Source organism: Anas platyrhynchos, chromosome 2 (genome assembly GCF_047663525.1).
Source record: "Anas platyrhynchos isolate ZD024472 breed Pekin duck chromosome 2, IASCAAS_PekinDuck_T2T, whole genome shotgun sequence".
Taxonomy (NCBI): domain Eukaryota; kingdom Metazoa; phylum Chordata; class Aves; order Anseriformes; family Anatidae; genus Anas; species Anas platyrhynchos.
Window position 1 is genome coordinate 134159635 of NC_092588.1, and position 24151 is coordinate 134183785.

The following is a 24151-nucleotide window of genomic DNA, read 5'->3' on the forward strand; positions in this document are numbered from 1 at the left end:
GCAGTGCAGTGCACCATGAACTCCACAAATTTAAGTTACTGAAGGGAGAACACAGGGAGAAGCAAGCATGTGATCCAGTTAAGGATAAGGTTAGCAGATAAATGCTCTCATCTCAGACACTCTGCTTACATTTCCAAGAAAGGGAAGGAAAAAAAAAAAAAAAAAAAAAGAACAGTTTCTCCCTGTTGTTCTATCCTCAGTAGTGTAGAGTCAATACTGGGGAAAAAAGGCACTTTGCCGCTGTAGAACCATTTGAAAGTATGTGCAATAGTCTGGTTTTGGCATCAAAATCCCAATTTTAACAAAACTACTGTAAAAGTTACCTTAACAGAAATACATGTTTAATTGAGACAACTTTCGAAAAGCATTAAAAAAGCCACCAAAACAGTTAGTTTTGTATTTCAAAAGCCTGAAGCGCTGCTGGTAGTACATTGTCACAGTAAATTTTTTGACGAAAGACAAAATAAAGATCATATTTATTTTAAGCAACTAAGCAGGATCCAGCAGCAAGTAAGTCAATGTCTATCAAAGCAAGGCTTTGACAGACATTTGCAGAATTAAGATGGATGTGCATTAATCATGAAATGAACAATTCACTGTGACAGACTCTTGCTATCTCTAGAGAAAGGGAAAACAACCATCCCCCACCCTCCAGACTAAAAAAAAAAAACAAAAACAAAAAAAAAAACAACACGTAAAAGTACAGTATAGAAATGCAAATGTTACATACATAGCGATCTAACTTCCACCTAAACCACCATTCGTAGACATTCCCATTCAGTTCAAAACACTTGGACAATGGCCAAAATGAAAACACCTTCTCAAATGCACCCTGTAATTTAACAACAACAAAAGCATTGCGAAAGCATTAACGTTAATGTCAACCAGGTTTACTACATTTAAATCAATCAGATGTCTTTTGGTATTATGTCATCCCAATTTCAGCAGTATAAATCATCTGACCTTGAAGTTAAGTGGCATCACCAAATCAACTGGCTTCCTCAAACATTCCCTACCCCTGCCAAAAGCCAAAAAGCAAACAAACAAACAAAAAAAAACACAAAACCAAAAATACTTCAGATGGAAAAGGTTCTCCTGTTTTGTTTTCCCATAAAGGTGGGCACTTCTTCCTTTTTGTTCTGCAGGCTTAAAGGAAGAGATCCACCTATGTGTTGGGAGAACAAATGCATACTCCACAGGAAACTATACTTCAACAGGCTTAAAATAACAGCAGATTAAAAAACACACAAAAGGCACTGCAAATTATAGGTGACAAACTGTCCTTACGCCCCTCATTTTTACTTACAGTATGCACTAAATTGATAAATTACAGAATCACAGAATTGTCTAGGTTGGAAGAGACCAACCTAGGTCAGAGGTTGGACTCGATGATCTAACACTAAAAAGTCCTCCACTAAACCATACTGCTAAGTTCAACATCTAAATGTCTTTAAAAGACCTCCAGAGATGGTGACTCCACCAATTTAGCATGAGAACCAATCTTCTGATAAAGTATCAAAGCCAACAGCAAGTCTCTAAGAGACACAGATGTCGGTATTGCCATATGCTATCTGATTCAAAACCCAGTAACTTTAGATACAGCACATTCAAAAAACAAAACAAGAAACGTACCCCAAACAAACAAAACCCATACACCTCCATATTTATTACACTTCCAGTAGTATACCAAAAATATGTCAAATATTACAAAGAAATGAGCTAGACACCATTGTGTTTTTTTTTTTCCAGCAACCACACCAATTCAAAACCATGAACAGGTCCCATTTTTCTTGTTTATTTATGATATAGAAGCAAATACTCAAGTCATGAGCACACTAAAAAGCAGCTAATATTGTTCATCAACAAGGATATGAAGAGTAAGAGTTTACAAACCTGCGAATATGACAGAAAATATATACAGGCCAGTAAGCAAATCAGTTTAAGCAGTAATCCGAAGTGCCATAAGCAGTTCCCTGAAGAAAAAAATAATCAGTATATGGTAGTCAATTTTTCCACTAGCAAAAACAATGAATATTTATATATATTTAATAATAATTGCCAACTATTAGTGTAGCCATGCTCAGTAATAGATGCATTCATAAATATTCAAATCCTACCAGCACTATTTTATCACTAACTATATATTTAGACTTTACATTTTACTTTAAGCAATTAAAATAAACATTTATAGTAATTACCAGCCTGTTAATCCTAAACCAAGCCTCACGTCTAAAAACAAGGACAACATAAATAAAGAATCAGAATGTCAGTGTTCAAACAGAAACACTGTTTTAAAGCCTCTGCTTTCACATACATTTCACACAGGTACTTCTAATTCTAGCTGAATGCAAAATAAAGTCCCCAGCAGCTGCTGTTCTGTGAAATAAGTAGAGCACATATTCCTAAACTCGGAGCTACCAGCTGACCTGCTGTTCAGCTTGAGTACATTAAGGACAAGTGTTTTGTTAAGACAAGCCAGATAAACTGTTCCTCAAAGCTGTCAACTGATATTAACCTCTACCCAGGCTTCAACACTGCGAATGAGAAATTATCTCCTCTCACCATACAAACTGACAGCTATTAGTAAGGAAGTAAACATAAAAGTTGTCACTAGAAGATTTTCTAATTTCACAGTAATTATTTCTCTGCAATACACAACAGTCATTTCACTGCACCTGGAAGATTGCCTCTGTAGAAATATAAGTACATATATATATATATATATATATATATATGTATATGTATATATATATATATATATATATATATATATATATATATATATATATATATATATATATATATATGTATGTATATATATACATATACACACATATATGATGTATTTGCCTTCTAGATGTCTTGTAAAATTGCTAACTGTATTTCTGCCACATCTAATCCTAGCATGTATTTGAGGTATTTCATTTTCATATCTGCAGACTATAAAATTCAGATTTCACTCCATCAATAGGGAAAGAAGACCTAAGACTCTTAGAGTTGTTAGTTTTAATTTAGGTGAATTAAATAATAAGCATTACCACATGATGACAGCTCTTCAATAAACTGTAATCCATGAGAAACTGGGATTTCACTTCAATTTTTATTTAAAATATTCGCATCATAAAAAACAGTTTCCAAAGTCCACTTAACATAAGAGACTAAGGCCCTTCACAACCCCCTTTTTGTCTGGACATGGCAGAATTAGTGCTCAAGATGGATCAGGAATGCTAACAGTAGAAAATGGGAACGTGTGGATGATCGTAGTTCTTGCTAGACCTGTTCCTACACTACAGTAGTAATTTTGACTAGCATAGACCATGTAATATTATGATTTTAGCTTTCATTCAGTATATCAACTTTTGATAAAATACATTTCTGATGGTCAAAACCCACAGAAAAGAACTCTATGACTATAATCAGAGATAGAGGAGTTCAGTTTCCAGCTGTTTTATGTTTCAATGGACATTTCATTCATCTCTGACAAACTATTTATGTGAGCAGCCATTTATCATACTTTGTGCATGTACAAATGGGCTGAGATCTCCTGACAGTAGTTTTCTGTGTGGTTATGATCTGTAGTAACATAGACACATTTTAAAGCAGAATAATAATAAAGGAGTATTATCCTACCGTTTGCTTTCTTCTGGACTATCTGAGGCCACGTGGCCAAGGTGGCATAAATGATCATGAACCAGACAGTGACTAATGGCACGAAGTAGTAGAACTGGTAAGGTCGGTCCATCACTATGCATAGTACCACGACCAAGAAATTGAGACGAAATAAAACCTGGAGGGAGTCAGAGGAAAGAAGTACACATTTCCATCCAGGGTATATAAACAGGGAGGCAAAGCTGGGAGAGATGAGGAATATGTTTCTTTAACATTATCCGAAAAGCACCTAAGTATTTCACACCCCACTCCCTGATTATATTCCAGTTGGCACATGGGTAAGTATCTCAGGGAGCAACACCAATGCAGTGTGAGACACAGGCTGGTTATGGAGGACTGGGCCAGTCTACCCTGGCCTATTTTGGCAGTGACAGCAATGAAAACTGGGTCAAATGAACCGTCCCCAGCCTGGGGACGGAGTGAGAATGCCAGCTGCTGGATGCTGTCACCACCACCCTGCTTGCACTAACAGCCAACAGGGCTGGCTTGGTTAAAGTCAGGCCAGTGCCCCTACCCCTGCTGCGCCTGGGCTGGAGCCCTATGCTTAATAAGCACGACGATCCAAGTTACAGTGTGACTCTTAATAGCAATAGGAGGGTTGTTTTGTTTCTTTCTATGTTTAAAATCATTGCTACAGCACACATTGCCAAACCTGGGAGGGAAACAACAAAAAGAGACACGCTCTCCAGTATTCCTACAATGCAAAAAATAGTTTTCTTCATTAACAAATGTAGCCTCTGCTACACTGTCTCTGAGGAAGAAAAACAAAAACAAACCCAAGAGAACTGATATGGCTGATTGGAAAGTATTTACTTTCTCTCCTTCTAACCTTTTGAACTGAAAATTTGTACCCACAGGTGTTTTTCCTGAAGGCTCTTCAATTGTGATAGAGTTTCACTCTTTAACTGAAAGAGAACTTAGTCTTTTTTTTTTTTCCCCTCCTCCAAAGGAAGCAGCTACATCTGATATGTTTGTGAAACACTCACTTCGAAGAAAGACATTACAGGGGTGTGATATTTCCAATCATATTCTAGATACCAAAATGGTTAAACATACATGTACTGTTATGCAGAACTCCACTGTCCTGACTAACAAAATAAAAATAGCTGGGATCCTGTAACAAGTGAAACAGTAGTGTGAAACATTTGGTGCTGCTATGCAGAGTTTTGAAAGAGGCAGCAAATATTGCAGTGATGCCTCTTGTTCATGTATTAGCGGCTACTTCAGTACAAAGCAGTTGGATACTTAATGAAATAACAGTGTGGAAAGTTTTTTCAACAGATCCAAACCATCACTGATCTGAAGGGAAAAAAAGGAAAAGCAAGTGTTTTGGGACACTATTAATGGTCTCAACTAACCAACCCTGTAGTTTTTCTTTTCACAAACAGTGAAGAAAAGACCCAAAATGCATGCACAAATTAAAAGCTTGTACAATGTAAGCACTTGGAAATGACTTCAGTTTAAATCAGAGACAAAACAGTGTTTGTTTCATCTACATAATGACTTGCAGTGCTGGGAGCAAGCAAACCGATGTGCTGAATAACTACCTTTATTCACAGAGGAAGACAAAAAAAGAAGGTCTGTACACAACTGCCTCTTGGATTCACCAAACATTTATCTACTTGTCTAAAAAAAAGCCAATAAACCTCCAATAGAAACACACTAGTAATTAATAATAATAATAGATAGAAAATAATGGCATGGAGCAGGCTGATGTGGTAAGAACAAAGTAAGGGAAACAAAGTGAAGCACTTCCAGTGACTAATTTTGGGAAAGCCATAATTTTTGCTAAAAATTGAGAGCCAATGAGAACGTTCATACCACCTATCTACGCTCAACAGCAGCTGGAAAGAGGCTGCTCCTAAGCGTGATTCACTGCACCACAGATATCCAAGTAAACCTCTTTCTCACCGCTGACTACAGAAGAAACCTAGGAAAATTTAGCCAAGTAAGTTTGGAGCCACGGATATCCCTCCTTACTGCCAGCCAGCTTGCCCAGATCATTAGCTACATACTGTTTATAAATATATATTGGAAATTGTTACTGCAATGGAAATGCCATTGCTACATATTGGAAAATATTAGATACTTGTGATTCTTTTTAGCTTACATACATGTTTTACATTGTAATTATTATGCATATGCCAGGTGTTTGTATCAGATAAACACAAACAGTTCAGATTAGACAGAAACTGTAGCCATTTGGGATTTGAAAACTGGTTAAGTAATCTGGTATCACATTATTTAAGGAGTCTGAATATGTTACAGGTATTTTATTTCTGAAAAAAAAAAAAAAAATCCTTATAGAAACAGTAAGTATATATTCTTACCTGACACACTCTGTATACGCCAAAGTCCCCTTTTATCCAAAAATATGAGAAGTGCCCATAACCTGTTTGGAACAGATATGCAGCAACCAGAACTCGAATGTGCATGTACACGGGCAAAAACTGTTGAGAAAAATAATGTACCATTTATAGATAGTCACATAAATGCTTTTGGTTTTCCTTTTTCTGCATTGCACTAAATCAGGTTTACCAAAGAAAAATATTAAGCTGCATTTCTCGTTTATTACTAAAAGCTCTCTTGTTGCCCTAACCTCTCTGAAAATCTGAGTGCGTTCCTTCTATTCATAGCTCTACAATTTCCATATCCTGTAACCAGTTAAGATAGAGTTAAGAAGGAATCTCTGAAAGCTTACCTTCAAGAGTTTCAAGTTCTGAACGTAAAAAAATTTTTCTAACAATTAAAAGTAAGTTAACACATCATCTACATGGAGGAAACAAGTATATTTTTTCATGGGTTGAGTAATGCATAAAATTCTCTTATCATTGGAACTGAAAGAGAAAAAAACTAATTCTGCAAATACTATTTCTAAAACTACAGGAACAACGGTATTAATTACTCCCTCTATTCAATTCTATTAAGCATTTGCACTATCTTCCTTTTGAAGTAACATGCCTAAATTGCATTCCCACTTGAAAACATGAAATCCAATCCCACTTGAAAACACAATTTTCAAATCACTTACAGTGCTTGCTCCAGAGATATGATAAATCAAAATAACAAGTTGCATCCAGCCCTTCCATTCATCAGTCTGTTCTCTATTTAACACTTTAGTCTAATGCAAAACAAAATAAGAGTGTTGCTATTCCAAAAAGTACAACGAACATCTACAAAATGAGGAGAAAAAGTTCAAAACAATAAACCACTTTATGGCAAATTGGTCTAAATTGTAAAAGCCTTCCTTCTAATGGACACAGGTCTATGAGATGCTAATCTGGTCTACATTCTCACATATCTGAGCTACGTTCACTTAAAGATGGACTGTTTGACAATGGCTTAAAATGCTCGCACCCACATGCTTTTAAAAAGATTTTACATCTAATTGCATGCAAACTTTATATTCCTGAGGATGAGTTACGCTGATTTTAAGAGTTTTACTTTAAGTAATTAGCAATCAGAAATTTACACTCAAACTGTCAAACAATATTACAAGCACAACGTCAACTTGATCATTACCTCTTTGGTATTTTCGGTATAAAATACCCCCAAAACCAAGATGTAGACGATTGGTATGAAGAAAGATGAGTGTGTATAAAATTTATTTTCCTTCATGAAAAGATTTGCTCTGTCACATAGATAAAAATAGGTCATGATAAGACCGAGTTTGCAGAAGGAGTGTAAGAGCATCTCTAAAGTAGAAACATTAGGAGTATTGATGGCAGGTTTCTTCTCCTCTCCCATTTCCAAATCAGTGCATGATTTGTTCTTCCGATAATTATTCCGGTGAATTAAACTGATAATTAAATATCCAATAATGGACAAAGTAAAGAAACAGAAAGCTAATTTCTGTATCAGAGTGAGAGGAGGCTGAGGCTGGCAGCAGGAGCCATCAATGGGCTTCATTATCTTATTGCAGTAGACATTCATTAGAATCATCGCATTCTGTCAAAGAAATAGGCAATTTTCCGATTAATCACTAATTTAAAAGCAAAAATTTTCATCATAAGAAATCTTTAAATAGATTGTGATTTGACAGAAAACATGCAATTCTCTCTTATATTTATATAAGTTCATAGTAGTCCCCCATACACCTAGCTTCATTCAGCATTAAGAGTCAAAATGTCTCTTCCAAAGAGCAAATCCTTGAGCTTTTTGAGGTAAACAGAAAGATTTAATCCTAATTAATCCAGGAGTTGGACTCGATGATCCTTGTGGGACCCTTCCAACTTGGGATATTCTATGATTCTCATTCTTACAACAGAAGGGCTCTCTTTATGGCTAAAAGGAGCTATAAAGTGCTAAATGGACCATAAATGAAAAATATCTCACTAGTTTAGGTTCCCCAAGGCACACGGTAATGAATATGTCTAAAACATGACAAATAGACTGAAATGTGTGGCGAGATGATATTTACTCCATTCAATACTTGAAAACAATTGAAACCTGCAAAGGAGTAGAACTAAAACTGACACAGCAGAAGAGCTCAGTCACAAAAAGGACAAACTGATAAAGTTCTGAGAGGCTCACTGCATATGTATGTAGTGGTAACATAAGGATTAAAGCCAGTGGCACTTCATGCAACGGGGAAGGTGTACACTATGTGTTTCTCATCCTGTTTATACCCTTTTCTAAATTAAACTATGTGGGCACATAGGAGAAAAAAGAAGACTTACTCCTTAGCACTGCTTTATAAATCATTATCGCCCTAAATCATTTACGCAGATGAAGGAGTGAAGTTTGCACTCAGGGTCCAAAAGATACAGCTATTTAAAAATAGGTGTAAATCCACTATGTACCATCATGTTAGATATTATGGTTTTTAAACATCAGTATAATTGACTGCCCTCTCACCTACTGGGCTTTTCTGAGCAAAATTTCCTGAAGAACGAGACTCCTCACTACATTCATATTGCCTGCTGCTTCAGAACATACACACGAAACCTTCTTTTACAGTTAATACCTTTTAATGTTGACCAGCGTAAAAATACTTACTGTATCCCTGCTTGATTCAGGGAGATGCAGGCCATCTGAAGACTTCATAATAGTTTCTTGTGCTATCAGTTTTGATACACTGAACACTTTAACTTTAGCTTTGGAATTTCGGGAGCTGCTGTTCAGAATACGAACAGCTGCTTCATTATAAGCATCTATTTTCTCATTAGTGATCATTTTCCGACTCTCACTCAGCATATCTTCATAAACAGGATCTGAGTTTGAAAGGACAAAAAATGGGCACATTAATCTTCCACTTTGTAAATACATTTACTTAATTCAAGCTGCACAGGCTTCTTTCATTTTGGTAGCCACAATTGTTTAATGGTACAGTAAGAGGTATATAGAGAGAAACGAGCAACTGCAACCAGAGTTGCTTACGATGAAATACTCTTTTCACCATTCCCTAGTTATGCACATGTACTAATAGACCAAAAAGCTTTGGCCAGACATGAATGCCTGTTTTATTTTCCCCAAGCTTTTGTGCTCCATAAAGAGCATATAATGCTGGAGTGTAGAGCTGCTGCTGCCTTTTCTCAGTAATGGAACCTTTACCTGGGGATTCCAAAGCCAAGAGGAAAGATAGGCAGCAGAACAAACACAGGGGTAAAAGATGCTTAAAATTCTAGTCACTGCAATAGAAATCAGTTTCTCATTCCTCTATGCCATAGCCTATAAGCATACTCTACTTGTTCCTGTTGATTCCAGTTTAACTGATGGTAGAATCTCAGCTTTTCAGTAGTCTGGAACAGTCCTTAGTTGCCTGCCGGCTTCAAAGACTATATAGAGCTTAACACTAAGCTAGACAGGGATCAAAGTCAGGACTGCTAGGTTGCTATGAAAAGCTAGTGGTGTTCATAACTCTGGTAAAACACACTCTAAGAGCTAGAAGGTGATTTACTCAAGCCACCTCTTGACTACTTTGGACAGTCAAAGTCTAGACAACCCTGTGTGTACAAAGCCTATGCATACAATGCTCCATGCACAGTTTTTGCTCTTATTCATTCTATTATGAGCATAAAGAGCTCAGAGATTACTTAAATGGACTCGATCTTTCCCTACAAAATGTTAGGACATGTCTGACAGCTAATTGCTTTTGTTATAGATAAATATGGTTTTGAAAGTAATGTGAAAAGATGAATCTGTTGATTCATGTTAACCTCTAGAACCATCTTTAATAGGAACTTCTATGTGACTTCAAGGGTACAGCTGGGTATATTACTATCAGGGCTCAAAACACGTTTACATTTCTCACTGAGGCGATAAGAATGTTACATTCCATGGCTAATAAACCAGGAGCACATTCTACTATCAGCTCGTTCAGTTTCAGAGACATAGCTGAGTTCTAATAAAGAAAAGTAAAAGAATGTAAGCTTAGTGCCATCATAAATCTCACAGGTTCATTTTGAACCATGATTTCTGGCTCCATATCTTAATTCATCAGTGCTTAGTGTATAAAGTGTACACTCTAGAAAGCTGAGTTCTCTATATTCTTTAGAGTTTGTGTCTAATCATTCTAGACATGTATAGGCTGTTGAACCTTTCCTATTATTTATGTAATCTGAAAATTTAATGGAATATGAATGCAGGAATACAGATGTTTTATGCATTTGTGTTCTTGACTCCCTTGAGACACGTATGGAGCACACCACAGTGAGAATACTCCTGGCACCTTGAGTCTGAGAAAGAGCTAATGGAATTAAGAGTTCAGAAGGCAAAAGACTTTCCTGAGAGAGAATTAAGATCTCCATTACTACTAACAACTACTTAGGTGCCAGCTTGTTATGGCTGCAAGAAAAGCTGCATTAGAATCCAAATAACATATTTAATCTGGAAGTCAGCAGTATGGACTAAGCTCTGCATATGCTTCTACAAAAGAATGGTTCAACAGACAGCAACAGTATGAATTGTTATAAACCAGCTGTTCATCACTTTACCTTGTAAGACCCAGTAAACATCACTACTTTTTGCTAATTTTTCCAAAAGAGGTGCAATTGCAGTGATATTGATTTTATATTGTGTGAGGGCTTCATTGCTGCCATTGTGAATCTTGATAGACCACTGGAAAATTAAACAAAAAGAGATTCAGAACCTGTATGTCTCCCAGTAGATAAATCTACACAGCTAAAATACCTATTTTTACATATATCTTTGGAAATATTCTATTCAACATAAAGTCAAGTTTTAAAAAGCAGAGCACCAGAGAGACATTCTCAGAGCAACCTCCTTTTCTTAAAATAAGCCAGCAGCTTATAATACTTTACTTCTATTTATAAACTGTTAAGCTTTGACATCTTAAGATAGACATGTCCAAACTAAAGTATCGTGACCAAATCAAAAGCTATGAAAAAGGAGTACAGAGTCAGTTAAAGATACAGAGAAGTTTCAAAATAATGTCAAATTCAAGGTTGTGCCAAAGTTTCATCTACTAGCAGCATCCCAGTTAGTACGCAAGCACTTGAATTTTCTTTATGAATAATCTGCTTGGAATGAAGCTACTTCAATTTTTAACCTATAATTCAAGCTAATCAAAGCTTATCAACCAGTACTGCTGCCAGTAAGCAAGTACTGTATATCACATAGCTATAATAAAATGTACCTGATACTTCAGAACTACTAGCAGGAAATTAATTGATAGCATGTTTTTATTATTAGTTGCAATAAAAACTTGATCTTGTAATCAGCTTGAGAGCATAAAAATTATCTTACTAAAACTTCCTTCTTTACTCAAACACCTGATATACGTATAACTTACCGTGGCAGCTCCTGCTACAATTATATGAGGTTTTGCCACAGAACCCTAAGTCACAAAGAAAAAATTAATTAGTTTTAAAATATTCACAAATCTCATCTATCATTTGACTTACTGTTCTGGTTAATGAAGACTCATATCTTAAATAACTATGACTTGACTTGTCCCTGTAAGCATTAAATGATGGACATTACAAAGACATCAACTTGTAAAATACCAACATTTTCCTGTAATAGAGTGCAGAGTATCAATAAGCACTTAAAATCACTATCTATTTAGCTTTTAATTTTAATTTATACTGCTATCTAAACACCTCTTCCTAAGGTCAAGTAAACTGTAGGTCACACTATTGAAGTACACTTTATCTTTTTGTATCTCTTGGCATTCTCAAACATCTGTTTGATCTGTCGTACTGATTAAAGTGACCACAAAACCAGTGACAAAAACAGAACAAGAATAAGACAGTTGTTGCCCCAAAGGTCTGAAAGTTATGCCCAATGCAAGGAACATAAGATGTACACTAATAGAGGAGTACAAGGAAACAGACGGCGCTGACCTCCTCAGTACAAGTTTTGCCTTGGCAACACCAAGGCTTGAACAGCTCAAGTTTTTTGTAGTAATCACAAAAGAAGAAAAATTAATGATAACTTCAGCTGTTTTGATAGAAGGTGTCTTGAGAGAATTACAAATAAGGTAACAAAAGAATCACTATTGGCCATTATTAAATAAAAGCAAGCTATTCAGAGTCCAAAAAAGGAAGGAAAACAAAAAAATGAGTTGCCATTCTTTTAACATTTTATTCTTTATCAGAACTACATAACCTTATGCTGAATAATACAACCATCTATAAAACAACTGCGAGACACAAAATAAATGCAACATAATTTGCAGGTAGTATTGAAAAAAATCAAAACATTTTTAGTTTTCCAAATTGCCTTTGTCCTTCAGCTTATAACACTCAAACTAATGCAAATATCAAAATGTCTGGTAACAGAAAAACATAGCCACAGCAAGCACAGACCAAGACAGCTGCCAAATCAGAGTAGAACTGTTTCAGCTCCTACTGGGATGAATCAACCTGCCCCTAGGAAATTTTTTTTTCCTCCTTGTTTTGGTGTTATTATTGGCTCAAGCAAAGCCAGCCATGGGAGACCACAAGATGCCAAGAAATACACACAGCAGCAAACATGCCCCTTTCACTTTTTTTTCATGTCAAATTTCAGATCTCTGGTACATAACCGACTGATTATAATGTCATATGCTGCCGTTGTTGACCTCTTAGTAATTATAACCATGTTTATTAAAAAAGAGGTCAGCTGCAATATTTGCCTAAAATAAACAGTTTAAGACCAACCTCAGTCCAAGATTTGATGCGCTGCCTCATAGAGCCGTTAACTTCTGGATACCACAAGAAATCCTGCAAAACAAATGCAGATGTAATCTGTAAGTATCGAGACAAGCATTAGACTAACAACAAAAATAAAAAAAAAAATTAACTAATAGCCACCAGTTGAACTGTGAAGGAAAACCACATAACCCAAAGTGAGATTTCCTTTATAGTAAGCATGAAAAGTCTGACAATGCTGTTTTGCTTTTTTTTTTTTTCCCTGCCAGACTGCATTAGTCTCCATGGAAAATAAAAATAAAATAAAATAAATTATAGTGTAGTTCAGGAGGCAAGATTTCATCAAGAAGGTAACTTTCAGCCTCTGGCAAATGGAATGGCCTCACAGGTTTCCAATGCAATCAGAGCTAAAAACAAGGTCACATCTATAACCTATTTAGTACAGCTTGCTTTTTGCTCAATTTCCCATAGTTTTCTAGCAACTGATTTTTCATTTTTTATTTGAGATGTCAAGAATAGTGCCCAACCTTCATCTAGAAAAACAATCTATATTTTGGCTAGTGCTATTATGCCTGCCAGGTAAATCTGAAGCTACCTGCTATCTAGTTACTTCTCAGATGCATACGCATCTAAAGGACTACAAATACACATTAAAGTGAAATCTCAAAGAATGCATATGCAGAAATTATGATGAGGTAGGTTTTATGAAGGGCATTGTTGTTTTCTGCCCCAGCAATTGAAATGGTGTCCTCAATAGCTTTCTTGCTTCCCATGACAGCTGAGAGGAAACCAGCACTACCAGCAGAGAGGAAACGTCTTCTACCTGCACAGACCTAAAGATTTTGTAGTTCTCTTGTGTAATGTAAATGCACTAATTGGTAGGAAACTGGGAGATACAGGCAGTATCTGAAGGACAGAATGGTTAGTGTTATGACTGGAAAGGGCAAAATTAAACTTGCCACTTGTTGCTCAGTGCTTTTCTCCTTCATTAGCCAAGTATTTTCCACATTTAGGTCACTTGGTCACAGCCATTCAGAATGTAAAAATTCACCTACCATGCCAACAATGTCAACAGCAATATGGAGCCCAAGCAAAGAAGCACAGTGTTGTGCTTCTTAACTACCCAGAAGCCCAAACCTGCCACCTGAAACCTTAAGGGTTAGACACCTGCCAAGGCTTAAGGCGTTTTAAAGATGTAGCTCTGCCCCAGCCCAAACCAATATGAACACCATTGCCGTTAGCCCTTTATTCTGCTTTGTGTTCTGCCCCCAAATTTCCAGCACTCAGCTAATCACATGATGAGCCACATCAGACCTGACCAAAACCAAACCCTACAAGGTAAGCTGGCTGAAACAACTCCTAAACCAGCCCGCTCTGCAGCATTACCAGGGCTAGTTACTGTGTGTTCCTGTGTTCATGCTGTAAGCAGCAACAAAATGGGACAGAGTAGGCTTAAATTGCCACAGGCTCACATCCTAAGATGTTATTCCATACCTTAATCATACCCATGTACACAAACAGGTACTGAAAACTCACTGGCAGACAGCTCAGCAAATACGCTGCTTCTTTGGTGTTCATGAACAGAGAAATAAATTGCCTCCAGGTGATAAACAAATACATGACTAGCAGAGTGCCAGCACTACCGACAGCTGTCATGGGAAGCAAGAAAGCTATTGAGGACACCATTTCAATTGCTGGGGCAGGAAACAACAATGCCCTTCATAAAACCTACCCTCAAGTACTTGTTTTTATTTATTTATGTTTAATATCCACATTGTAAACAACACTGTGGTTATTTCTCTATACAGAAACAGTGAAAAGGGTATTTGTTGGGATAGCAGAGAGAGCTTGACAGCAATTATTGCAACCACCACTCCAAGTAAGTTAGTCCAATACATATTCCTATAGCTGTGAATGAGTAAGCTTCCTGGCAAAAAATACTCTTGGAAAGGCCAACTTACAAGATCTGACAAAAAGAAAAATTACACGCACTTCCAAAGTTTATGCCCAAAGCTATCACTCAATACAAGTACTCAAAGCCAAAGTCTTTCAATCTTATACAAAATACAATGTGTTGAGATACACTCCGACATATTTTATTCAAGATCTAGAAAGAATGTTGACACTGTAAAACTTCTTTTACTTTTCAACACTTGTGGAAACTTGAAAAATCCATCTCTTACTGCAATTTGTATGAAATTATACATGCATTATTATGGCTTGCAATTTAATGCCAGATAAAAGCTTACCACTTTAATTGAAGCAGATTTATCTTCAAAAGGGATGTTTCCATGCTGTCAAAAGAAAAGAAAAAAACACCACAATACAAACAAAGTAAAACAACCTTTGAAAAGAAAATATTACATTCTTATGTTAATTTGCTCTCACCCCAAGTGTTACCGTCAGTAAAAAGGATTTTTCTTGTATAAACTTGTCAGTATACTCACGCAAAATGTTTATGTTATTTCCTAGATAAACAAACTACACTCACAAAGGGTCATTTTTTCCTGGTAGGATTACATCCAAAGTCTTTCCTTTCTTACACTTCCTTTTTCTAGCCTTCTTGTTCATCTGTCTATCTTCTTTGTATAAAAGAAATGAATCAGTTTTAATTAAAAGAATAAAGAAAGTTATCTTGAGCAGAAATAAAGCTGGGGTTATATCATTAAGTTTTTGTGTGAGATTGGAAGAGATTAGTAAGAAGTAGTCATACCCCACGATCCTCTTTTTAAAATACTAAGTAAAATACCAGTTTCAATCCTGGCCCAAAAGGACAAGTATATTTCTCTTCCACAAACAGATCTTGATTTTATAAATGCTTTATAAATGCTTGACAAACGACACCTCTCAGCTTAAAATTAATTATAGCACTCTAACATCTCACAGATGCTGAATTCACCCTCACTTTTAGGCAGCATCTTTGACCTAACAAACAGACTAGGAAAAAAAATAGAAAAAAAGTTTTTCCATCAGTCAAATGTCTTCTTTTAAAAAGTCAAAGTGACTGCATACTGCCCACTGGCCAAGGTGCCAGCTTGCACTTCTAAACCACAGAAGTACTAATTGACAAATCTGATCTACAGTTAAAAGTGGAGTGTGTCTTTTCCAACACATATACCCAAGAAAAGAGAGACCTAAGAAGCATGATACAACAATTTAAATCAGAATTCTGTTCAGCAAGTGGTACAGCTAAATCCTTTCCTACTGCTTCCACTATAGCAGGCTGTAGTTTACATTCCCCATCTCACAAGAATCTCTGCAGCAGCTATCAAAACAAAGGTGAGACCAGAAGCTATTTTTAGTTTTAGCCTCAGGTTAGACCTGGAAATCTGTCATTGCCCCAATGAATTTTATGAGCAGATTACCTCAGCGATCTAACTGACATAAAAAATGACAAGTTGTAAACCATGAATTACTACTGTTTCAACACACGCAATGAAACAATCATTTTCTCATCAAGAAGCCAGATACAAAGCCTAAATTGCAAAGGGAGAAGTCAACTTCATTTATTTATCCCCAGACTGCCACAAGCTCTCTCTCAAACTTGACAGTTCATTTCTCAGACTTCCAAATTATCTCATTAGTACTCAAACAATTAGCTTAGTCTAATCTTGCTCTTCTCCAGAATGCCATTTCTTTTTATTGATGGCTAAGCCAGCAAACAGTGTCATTTCTTGTGTGATTTTTGTTATTATTATTTTTAAGTTCTGAGAAGAATTAAGAGGCAAGTTAGGAATAGAAGAAAGAAACAAAAACATCAAAATAAACCACCTCACCTTATTTCCTTCTTCTTTGACTTGGGGATTTATGATTTTTATAAATGAATAGAACAGCTGTCGAATTCTAGAATCTCCTAAAAACACGATATGTTTGTCTACAAGGCAATTTTTTGCTTCACTGTAAAACAAAACAACAAGACTTGTGTTACAGGAAATTTATAATAGAAAAAAAAACTTTCGTTCTTCAGAGAAATCTATAGAAAAATATAGGGAATTAAATATATCCAGCTCTAAGGCATGGTAAATCTTTTAAATATGATGAAATAATTAAAAGTTTACAGTAATTAGCATACAGATTTTTTAATAGAAAAAAACAAATGATACAATTCCTCAAGGGAAGATTACTTTTAGTACACATTTAGCTACTTGGGATTCTACAAATCAGGACAGTATTTTCACTTCCAGTAATCTGAAAGGGACATACAAAGTTATGCCATCTCTTGCACGGTCTGACAGCTCTTCACGACAACTATCAGTACTACTACCAACAACATTTACTTGTATTTTAATATAGAAGCACAAATGTGGTAGACACTATAGATACACAAATAATATACAACAACAAGAATTTCTTCTGATAAATGTTGTCTATTTGTGAAAGCCTAGATAATTAGCCATATATCAAAAAAACATTTGAAACAATTTCAACTGCAGTTGAACAACAATTACTCTTCTTTCCAGGCAGATGAACCAAAAAAGTTTCCTTACCTATTTTTATATTTGTGCATCATACAACTGTGGGGCTGCCATACTTTTTCTCCAAGAAATCTTCCACTCGACAGAAGATACTCACATGAATCATCACCTTTAAAATATTAAATTAAGATTGGAATTCAGATACATGAAAGTCACAAAACCCCACTACTACTAAGCATATATAAATAAAGCTGACAATATTTGAAACACAAAGGAATGGAAACAAGCAACAGCAGTAACCAAATTTAACTTATGAAAAAGTCTTGCATAAATTTTTGCAAATTGCCTTCTCCCTTATTATACCAAAATTCTCTGTAAAATATTCCTCTGTCCACAAGATGTTCATGATCTGATTTCTGCTGTTGGAAAGAAGTTGTGACCTAGCATGGTGTTTCCACTAAAAGATGCCAATCAACTGTGCTATCCATTTTCCAAAAAAAAATAATATGAATTTTTTATTATATTAAGCTGTTAATTCTTTAACGTTCTACACAGAATTACCACACACTGCATATTGTACAGAACATGGAGCTCAAAAAAAAAGTCTATTATTTCTCCTTGTTTAAGATGCAGCTGTCAGCTTGGAACAGCTGAAATTACATGCTGGGTTAACAGGCAAAACAAAAAAACATTTACATAAGATTTTGCTGATGATTCTGAATTGCAGCTACCATTTCCAGTCCAGAAGTTTTACACTTATTACAATTATTCACTTTGTGGGTGGTGATTTTGTGTCACTTTTTAAAGTTCATATAAATAAAATACCTTATTTCTGAAATCAGTGACTCTCTCCCAGTACATGTACCTGATTCTGCTGCCACATAAACTCAAGGCAGCTGAACACTGCTCACTGCAAGAAGAGTCGCCCTCCAACATTTTTGTCATACTTGGCCTTTCAGAGCACAACAAACAGGAAAACAGCAGTGAATGAAACACGAGTACCTGTGCTAGATTGTGAAAAAACTCTGTGCCACAGCCCTTACTTCACGCTTCCTGTCATAAATTGACTTCCAACAAATGCAAATCTGCTCTTTTACTCCACTGTAACCTGCAGGCACTAATTCTAAAGAAGGGAGCATTTTCTATCAACTTTTAGAGCTGCTGGAAGCCACGCATAATGAGACAGGCAGACTTTCTATCTCAATTATTAAGAGAAAATCTGAAGCTTTATCTTGATCTGCAAATTAGGGTGAACAGAAAGAGCCATCAGCAGGGTGATGTCTGAGGGCTGTTGGAATGGGAATTTATGAGGCACCGCTGACCCCATTTCAGTGTGCAGTCCTAAATGTAAAATATCAGTGGTACTACAGTAACATTTTCAGGAAAAAGAGACAGAGACATGGTATCACTTATCATGTGCTTAAACAGCGTGCCCAGGTGGCCAAGAAGGCCAACGGCATCCAGGCTTGTATGAGGAATAGTGTGGCCAGCAGGATCAGGAAGGTGATCGTCCCCCTGTACTCAGCTCTGGTGAGGCCACACCTCAAGCACTGTGTTCAGCTTTGGGCCCCTCACTGCAAGAAGGGTATCAAGGCCCTGGAACATGTCCAGAGAAGGGCTACAATGCTGGTGAAGGGCCTGGAGCACAAGGCCTGTGAGGAGCGGCTGAGGGAGCTGGGGTTGTTTGGTCTGGATCAGAGGAGGCTCAGGGGAGACCTCATTGCTCTATACAGCTGCATGAAGGTGTGGGGAGCTGGGGGTCAGCCTCTTCTCACAGGTAACTAGTGACAGGACTAGAGGGAATGGCCTCAAGTTGCACCAGGGGAGGTTCGGGTGGGAAAGGAGGAGACATTTCTGCTCACAGAGAGCAGTCAGGCACTGGGACGGGTTGCCCAGGGAGGTGGTGGAGTCACCATCCCTGGGGGTGTCCAAGGAAAGGTTGGACGTGGTGCTTAGGGACACGGTTTAGTGGTGACATTGGTAGTAGGGGGATGGCTGGACCAGATGATCTTGAAGGTCTTTTCCAACCCTAATGACTCTATGATTCTGTGATTCCACATGACCAGAGTTCAACCAAGAAAGAAAAAGGACAAAAAAAAAAAATACACTGGATATATAAGGACTTTCTGTGCAAAATTCTGATAGGAAAACGTAGCCTATGTTACGGTGATAACATCACAGTCAAAGCTATTTATTTTCATATGCACTGAATCAACTTTTTTTTTTTTAAGTTATATTTAGGATAATTGCTACAATTATCCTAATTATAATAATGCCAGCGAGCTGTACCACAGCTTGCGTGGCAGCCCCTGGCCAAGGGCAGGGGCAGAGGTTGAACGAGGTGGGACAGCCCCTTCTGGGGGCTACCACAACCACCTGCTTGTACTGCAGGCTCTCAGTAGTCTGACTCAGGCCTGTTCATATCTGTGGAAATATTTCACCCTATATACTAAAAGTTTAGGGTCTGCGCTGACACCGTAAAGTTAAAATTATAGTTTATGATTACCACTGCTTCAACAGCAACTAAGAGCAAGATTAACAGCTGAAAAGTTTCTACTCGGAGTTTGAATGTTCACTGTCAGTAAAGCATTGGCTTTACTGAAATACAATTATTTTAATGTTTTCTACAATGTTCTATAAAAGTATATTTCCCCCATAAATACCCATGAAATTATTTTAAATATTTGGCCTGTGAAAGCAATGAATTGCTTTCTACAGCATGCATTAAATATTAAAGAAGGCACGAACCCTCTCTTGCTTCCCCACAATAAATCTCAATAAAATACAGATTAATAAAATTAGCAATACAAATTAATAAAATGAACCCCCATGGACATATGCGCTCTTCTCCTTAAGTAACTCCTCAAACAGGGGTGATGAAGAACCTGGAAACCCAGCAGATGACAACACTAACATTTCCAATGTTCTCACAGGAATAATTACAAGGTAAAGAAGGTAGTGCCCTGCAGGCTTTGCTCTTATCACCAGATGACACCTTCTTTCTCTTCCTTCCCAAACAGCATTACTTTCCTTTATTCCACAACACTGCAGTTAAAAGGTTAACAATCCCTCTTCCAATCCCAGTGTCTGACAAGAGACTTACCATCCAGCAAAAATAAGCCTTTTAACGTGACAGGGCAAACCAGCATTAAAGAATACATGAATAATGTGAACATCTGTATTTCCAACAAATACAGAGCCAGGATCAGAGATCTGACCAGAAAACTCCTGCATTAACATTGGCAATGATGATTTGGGAGCTGATTCTTAGCTGCCTGCTCCTTCCCAGTCCTCCCACAAAAATAGAAGGTAAGGTTCCTATCTATGAAGCTGAAAAAGCATAAAACAAAATGCTCATTTGAAGTGTAGCTGACACCCAAAACTCTTGAGCTTTCTGACTCCAAAATTCTAATTTTCTCTTACATAGGATGTGCAAAGAGTATCTCAGATACAGAAGTATAGACAACACACCTCACATATGCTGTTTCTTGGAGCAGAACATAAAATTAGCTTGAGGGAAGGAAGAATTGGCAGCTGAAGACATCTTCCGTCTTTATCTTCCTCTCTGGAACTCCTTCTATCCAATTTCGTGGAAATCATAAGACGGGAACGTAGAACAGACTGTCTTTCAACTGCTACTCCTTGCCTCACTTACTCAACCAAATTCAGTGATGGGAACAAAATCAAGTGTTATAACTTCCAACTATCTAAGGCTCCTCGTCGCCTTACTTCAAAATGCAACTGCAATAATCAGGCTTCTTTCCTTTCCCGGACCTTCAATTACTTACCACTCCTAGTGCATCATCACTACTAAAAAAAGCTGGAATAACATGAAGAATTATAACAGTTCTGGAAAGTGTCTGAGTAAACATCTCAGAGTCATAGCTTTGGGTGTATGTCGGTTCTCCATGAGCAACCCACACGTAACACTGCTAACACACGCGATACACTCCTGGTCAGGCAGATTTTGATGCATAGGAAATGTGTTTTAAGATCTGAATGAAATGCACAAATACAGTGATAAACTCCTAATTTTGTCATGAGAAAGCGTCCATTACTTGTCCCAGGGTAGTTCATGATTTCCCCTGAATTCACCAACAACCTCTCAAGCAAATCCTTGAGGTACCACAAATCAAATTGACGCACCTGCACTACCCATGTCAAACCGATTAATTACTGAGCAGCAACAGGATGCGGTGAACTGCCAGACGCAGAGGACCACGTGCCTCTGAACGCTTCAAGGAGCTCTCAGAGCACGGTGAGACCTTAGGCTGTAGATGCAGGCTGATCTCAGAGATTTCCAGAAACGCAGTCTCTATCCTGTTTTTCAACCAGCACAGGTCACTCCAGGTCAGCAATACAGCATTTTTTTTTTTTTTTTCTAGTTGGCGCTTGTTTCACTAGTCAGCACGGTGCCATTGCAGAGCAGATTAAAGAAAAGATCTTCTAGAAGCAGTTTATCAATGCAGTTCTCCTCTTCAAACCATTGCTACTTAACAAGACAGCTGCTGATCCTGCTGCCAGAATTTCTGCAGAAGTAGCTCCGAACACAGCAAATGATGTGCAAAGCTGAATTTCTACCTACTTTTAAGATACGTTGGCATAGCTCAGATTTGCTGCATAGTTATCTTTCTAATAGAAAACATAAACTCAAGATGACTGGTTTTGGTTTTTCTTAATCACATCAAATAAAAACCAGTTTCTGTACATTGACTTCCAAGCAACAGAATTCGTGTCTCTAACATATTCACTTCTTTATACCACCTCATTTCTAGAGAGTTGCTTAAAAATGAAACCGTCATGAAGAATTTAAAAGCTACCAAGCTCATGTTGGTTGTGATTAGATTATGAGAGCAGGTGACTTACAGTTATTACTGTTACTGCTATAAAAACCTCAACTTTGCAGATGATGAAAATTACAAGATATATCGAAGTGACATAAGAGTGAAGCACATAAAGGAAAATCCACCACTAATTCCACTCCCTCTGAAACCCATTAACTGACACTGAAGAAGACACAGAAGAAAATAAAGATGGTATTCATGGTCAGACCAGCCTGGTACCCTGTCTTTGGCAGAGGCCACAAAGGATGAAGAAGAGCACACATAATATTCTTGCCTAATTTTATTCCAACAGTGTTCAGTCCAGGAGCTTCCTGAGCTAGAGATGATTTCTACATATTTTATAGAACTTTCAGCAGATTTATTTCTGACAAAGTCACATTATCTTCTCTTCAATTTTTTATCCTTCACAGCATCTTTCTACAGGCATTTTCCATGCCCACAGCTGCTGCTCTAAGAACCACCTGCCTTTCGTTATTTTACATATGTGCTTTCTACTAGTTTTATTTGGTCTTGTATGGGAAAGATCACACTCACGTCCATCATGATCTGCAGACCACTATCAATCCCTCCTAAGCCATTTGTTTTCAAGGCTGAAAATCTTACTCATTTTACATAGCAGAGCATGTTCTGTGTCTTCAGATCACGAGCAAAGCTTATCAGCTCTACACTCCATCAGAACTGCCCACAAACGAAGCTGTGCTGCCGTACAGGGCTGCTACTGAAGTTGCATTCGAAACATCACACACAGGATAAAAATTAATTTTAAACATATAGAGGTAATATTTGAGGGCATGGAGGTATGCTTTCTTTCCCAGCTCTAGATACTGCACATCTTACTATTTCCCCAAGCAATGCAGAAAGGTCCTAAAGCCCATGAGGAGCATTACTCATGTTTGAGTCTTTCTTCAAACAAAACAGTCAAATCTCAGTGCGGGGAAGGAGGCTAAAACAAGATGGAAACAGCAGCCAGGACCATAAACTGGAGATTACACACCAGTTGGTGCCCCGGAAATGCACCTTCTTCTTAACCATTAATGAGATCTGACATAAATAAATAAATAAAATTAGTCATTCTACATGAAAACCACAGACTGCTCTTTTTAAACTCTTCCTTTGTGTTTTTTTTTGTTTGTTTGTTTTTAAAGCTATCCTCCCCAAAAAAATCACATCTTCAAAATCATGTTTTTCCACTGAATTTGTGAAATTTCACAGTCCTCATTCACACTACACGCCAGGACTGACAACACCTTCTCTGTTTCGAAGAAAAGGAAATCCAGTTGTGCACTATTGCTCAAAATAAAAATGTAGTTTAAAATCTGATCATTCAACCATGATTCTAAGAATGCAAACATTTTAATAAAGCATATTTCCATTCTTACAGCTCTAAGACTGTACCTTTGTAACATACTGTAACTTTACTGGATATTACGTACGCATTTAGTCCAAATAACTTTTTGAAGAAGCTGTATGCACATTGAAGACAGTCTAATTCCTCTTAATTCAGTTAAGGTTTTGCAAAAAACGTAGGTGACCCCTAAATGCAAAACCCCAATCATGAATTTGACCTACCACACCTACAGTCTGACATTTTTTCATACAAGTACCGTTCACATGGGCAAGTTTTCCTGGGAAATACAGCGAGCTGCTCCTATCTAAAATGTGTATTTGCACAATAGGCTACAGTTAGCCCAAACCATTATATATAAACATAATCAGACAAAACAAATAAACACTACGTGAAGTCTTGCTCTCCCAAAGGAAGCCAGGACAAAAACAACCACTTCATAAAGTGTATGTATATTCTTAACTTTAATTAACGCCTCATGAACTTTTCAAGATTACAATTGGAGAAGAAAAATAGATGCCAGTCTGCATAACAGGGATTTCTAATCTGAGCACAATAAACTAGGCTAACTACAGCATCCAACTGTCACACATGAAATCTTAGAATTACAGACACACTATGAACATACTAAATCTAAATATTAATTCTTTCACTCCTACTTTGGAGTAGAGTACTTCAGAGTGAGAAAAAGGAGTATGTATGAAAGAAGCAGTCTTTACGTGCCTTTACCAATTTCAGAATGTCATCCTCCACGAAACAATAAATAAATAATCCAGTTTAAAA

The 24151-nt window shown here is 37.1% G+C and overlaps 1 protein-coding gene across 3 annotated transcripts in view; it reads right to left on the reverse strand.

Annotated features, from left to right (window-relative positions):
* Window positions 1–24151, reverse strand: part of CASD1 (CAS1 domain containing 1) — a 33364-nt gene that overhangs the window by 6317 nt on the left and 2896 nt on the right. Inside the window, exons 2-14 of one of the 3 annotated variants that reach the window (XM_027450803.3) lie at window positions 17252–17348; window positions 16541–16661; window positions 15014–15058; window positions 12774–12836; window positions 11423–11467; window positions 10605–10728; window positions 8668–8882; window positions 7192–7617; window positions 6701–6790; window positions 6000–6119; window positions 3631–3787; window positions 1894–1973; window positions 731–832 (exon numbers count right to left, since the gene is read on the reverse strand). In XM_027450803.3, coding sequence (XP_027306604.2) covers window positions 731–832; window positions 1894–1973; window positions 3631–3787; window positions 6000–6119; window positions 6701–6790; window positions 7192–7617; window positions 8668–8882; window positions 10605–10728; window positions 11423–11467; window positions 12774–12836; window positions 15014–15058; window positions 16541–16661; window positions 17252–17348 — 1685 coding nt within the window. The remainder of the gene's footprint in view (window positions 1–730; window positions 833–1893; window positions 1974–3630; window positions 3788–5999; window positions 6120–6700; window positions 6791–7191; window positions 7618–8667; window positions 8883–10604; window positions 10729–11422; window positions 11468–12773; window positions 12837–15013; window positions 15059–16540; window positions 16662–17251; window positions 17349–24151) is intronic. The other 2 variants (XM_038173789.2, XM_038173790.2) reach the window with 2 other exon arrangements.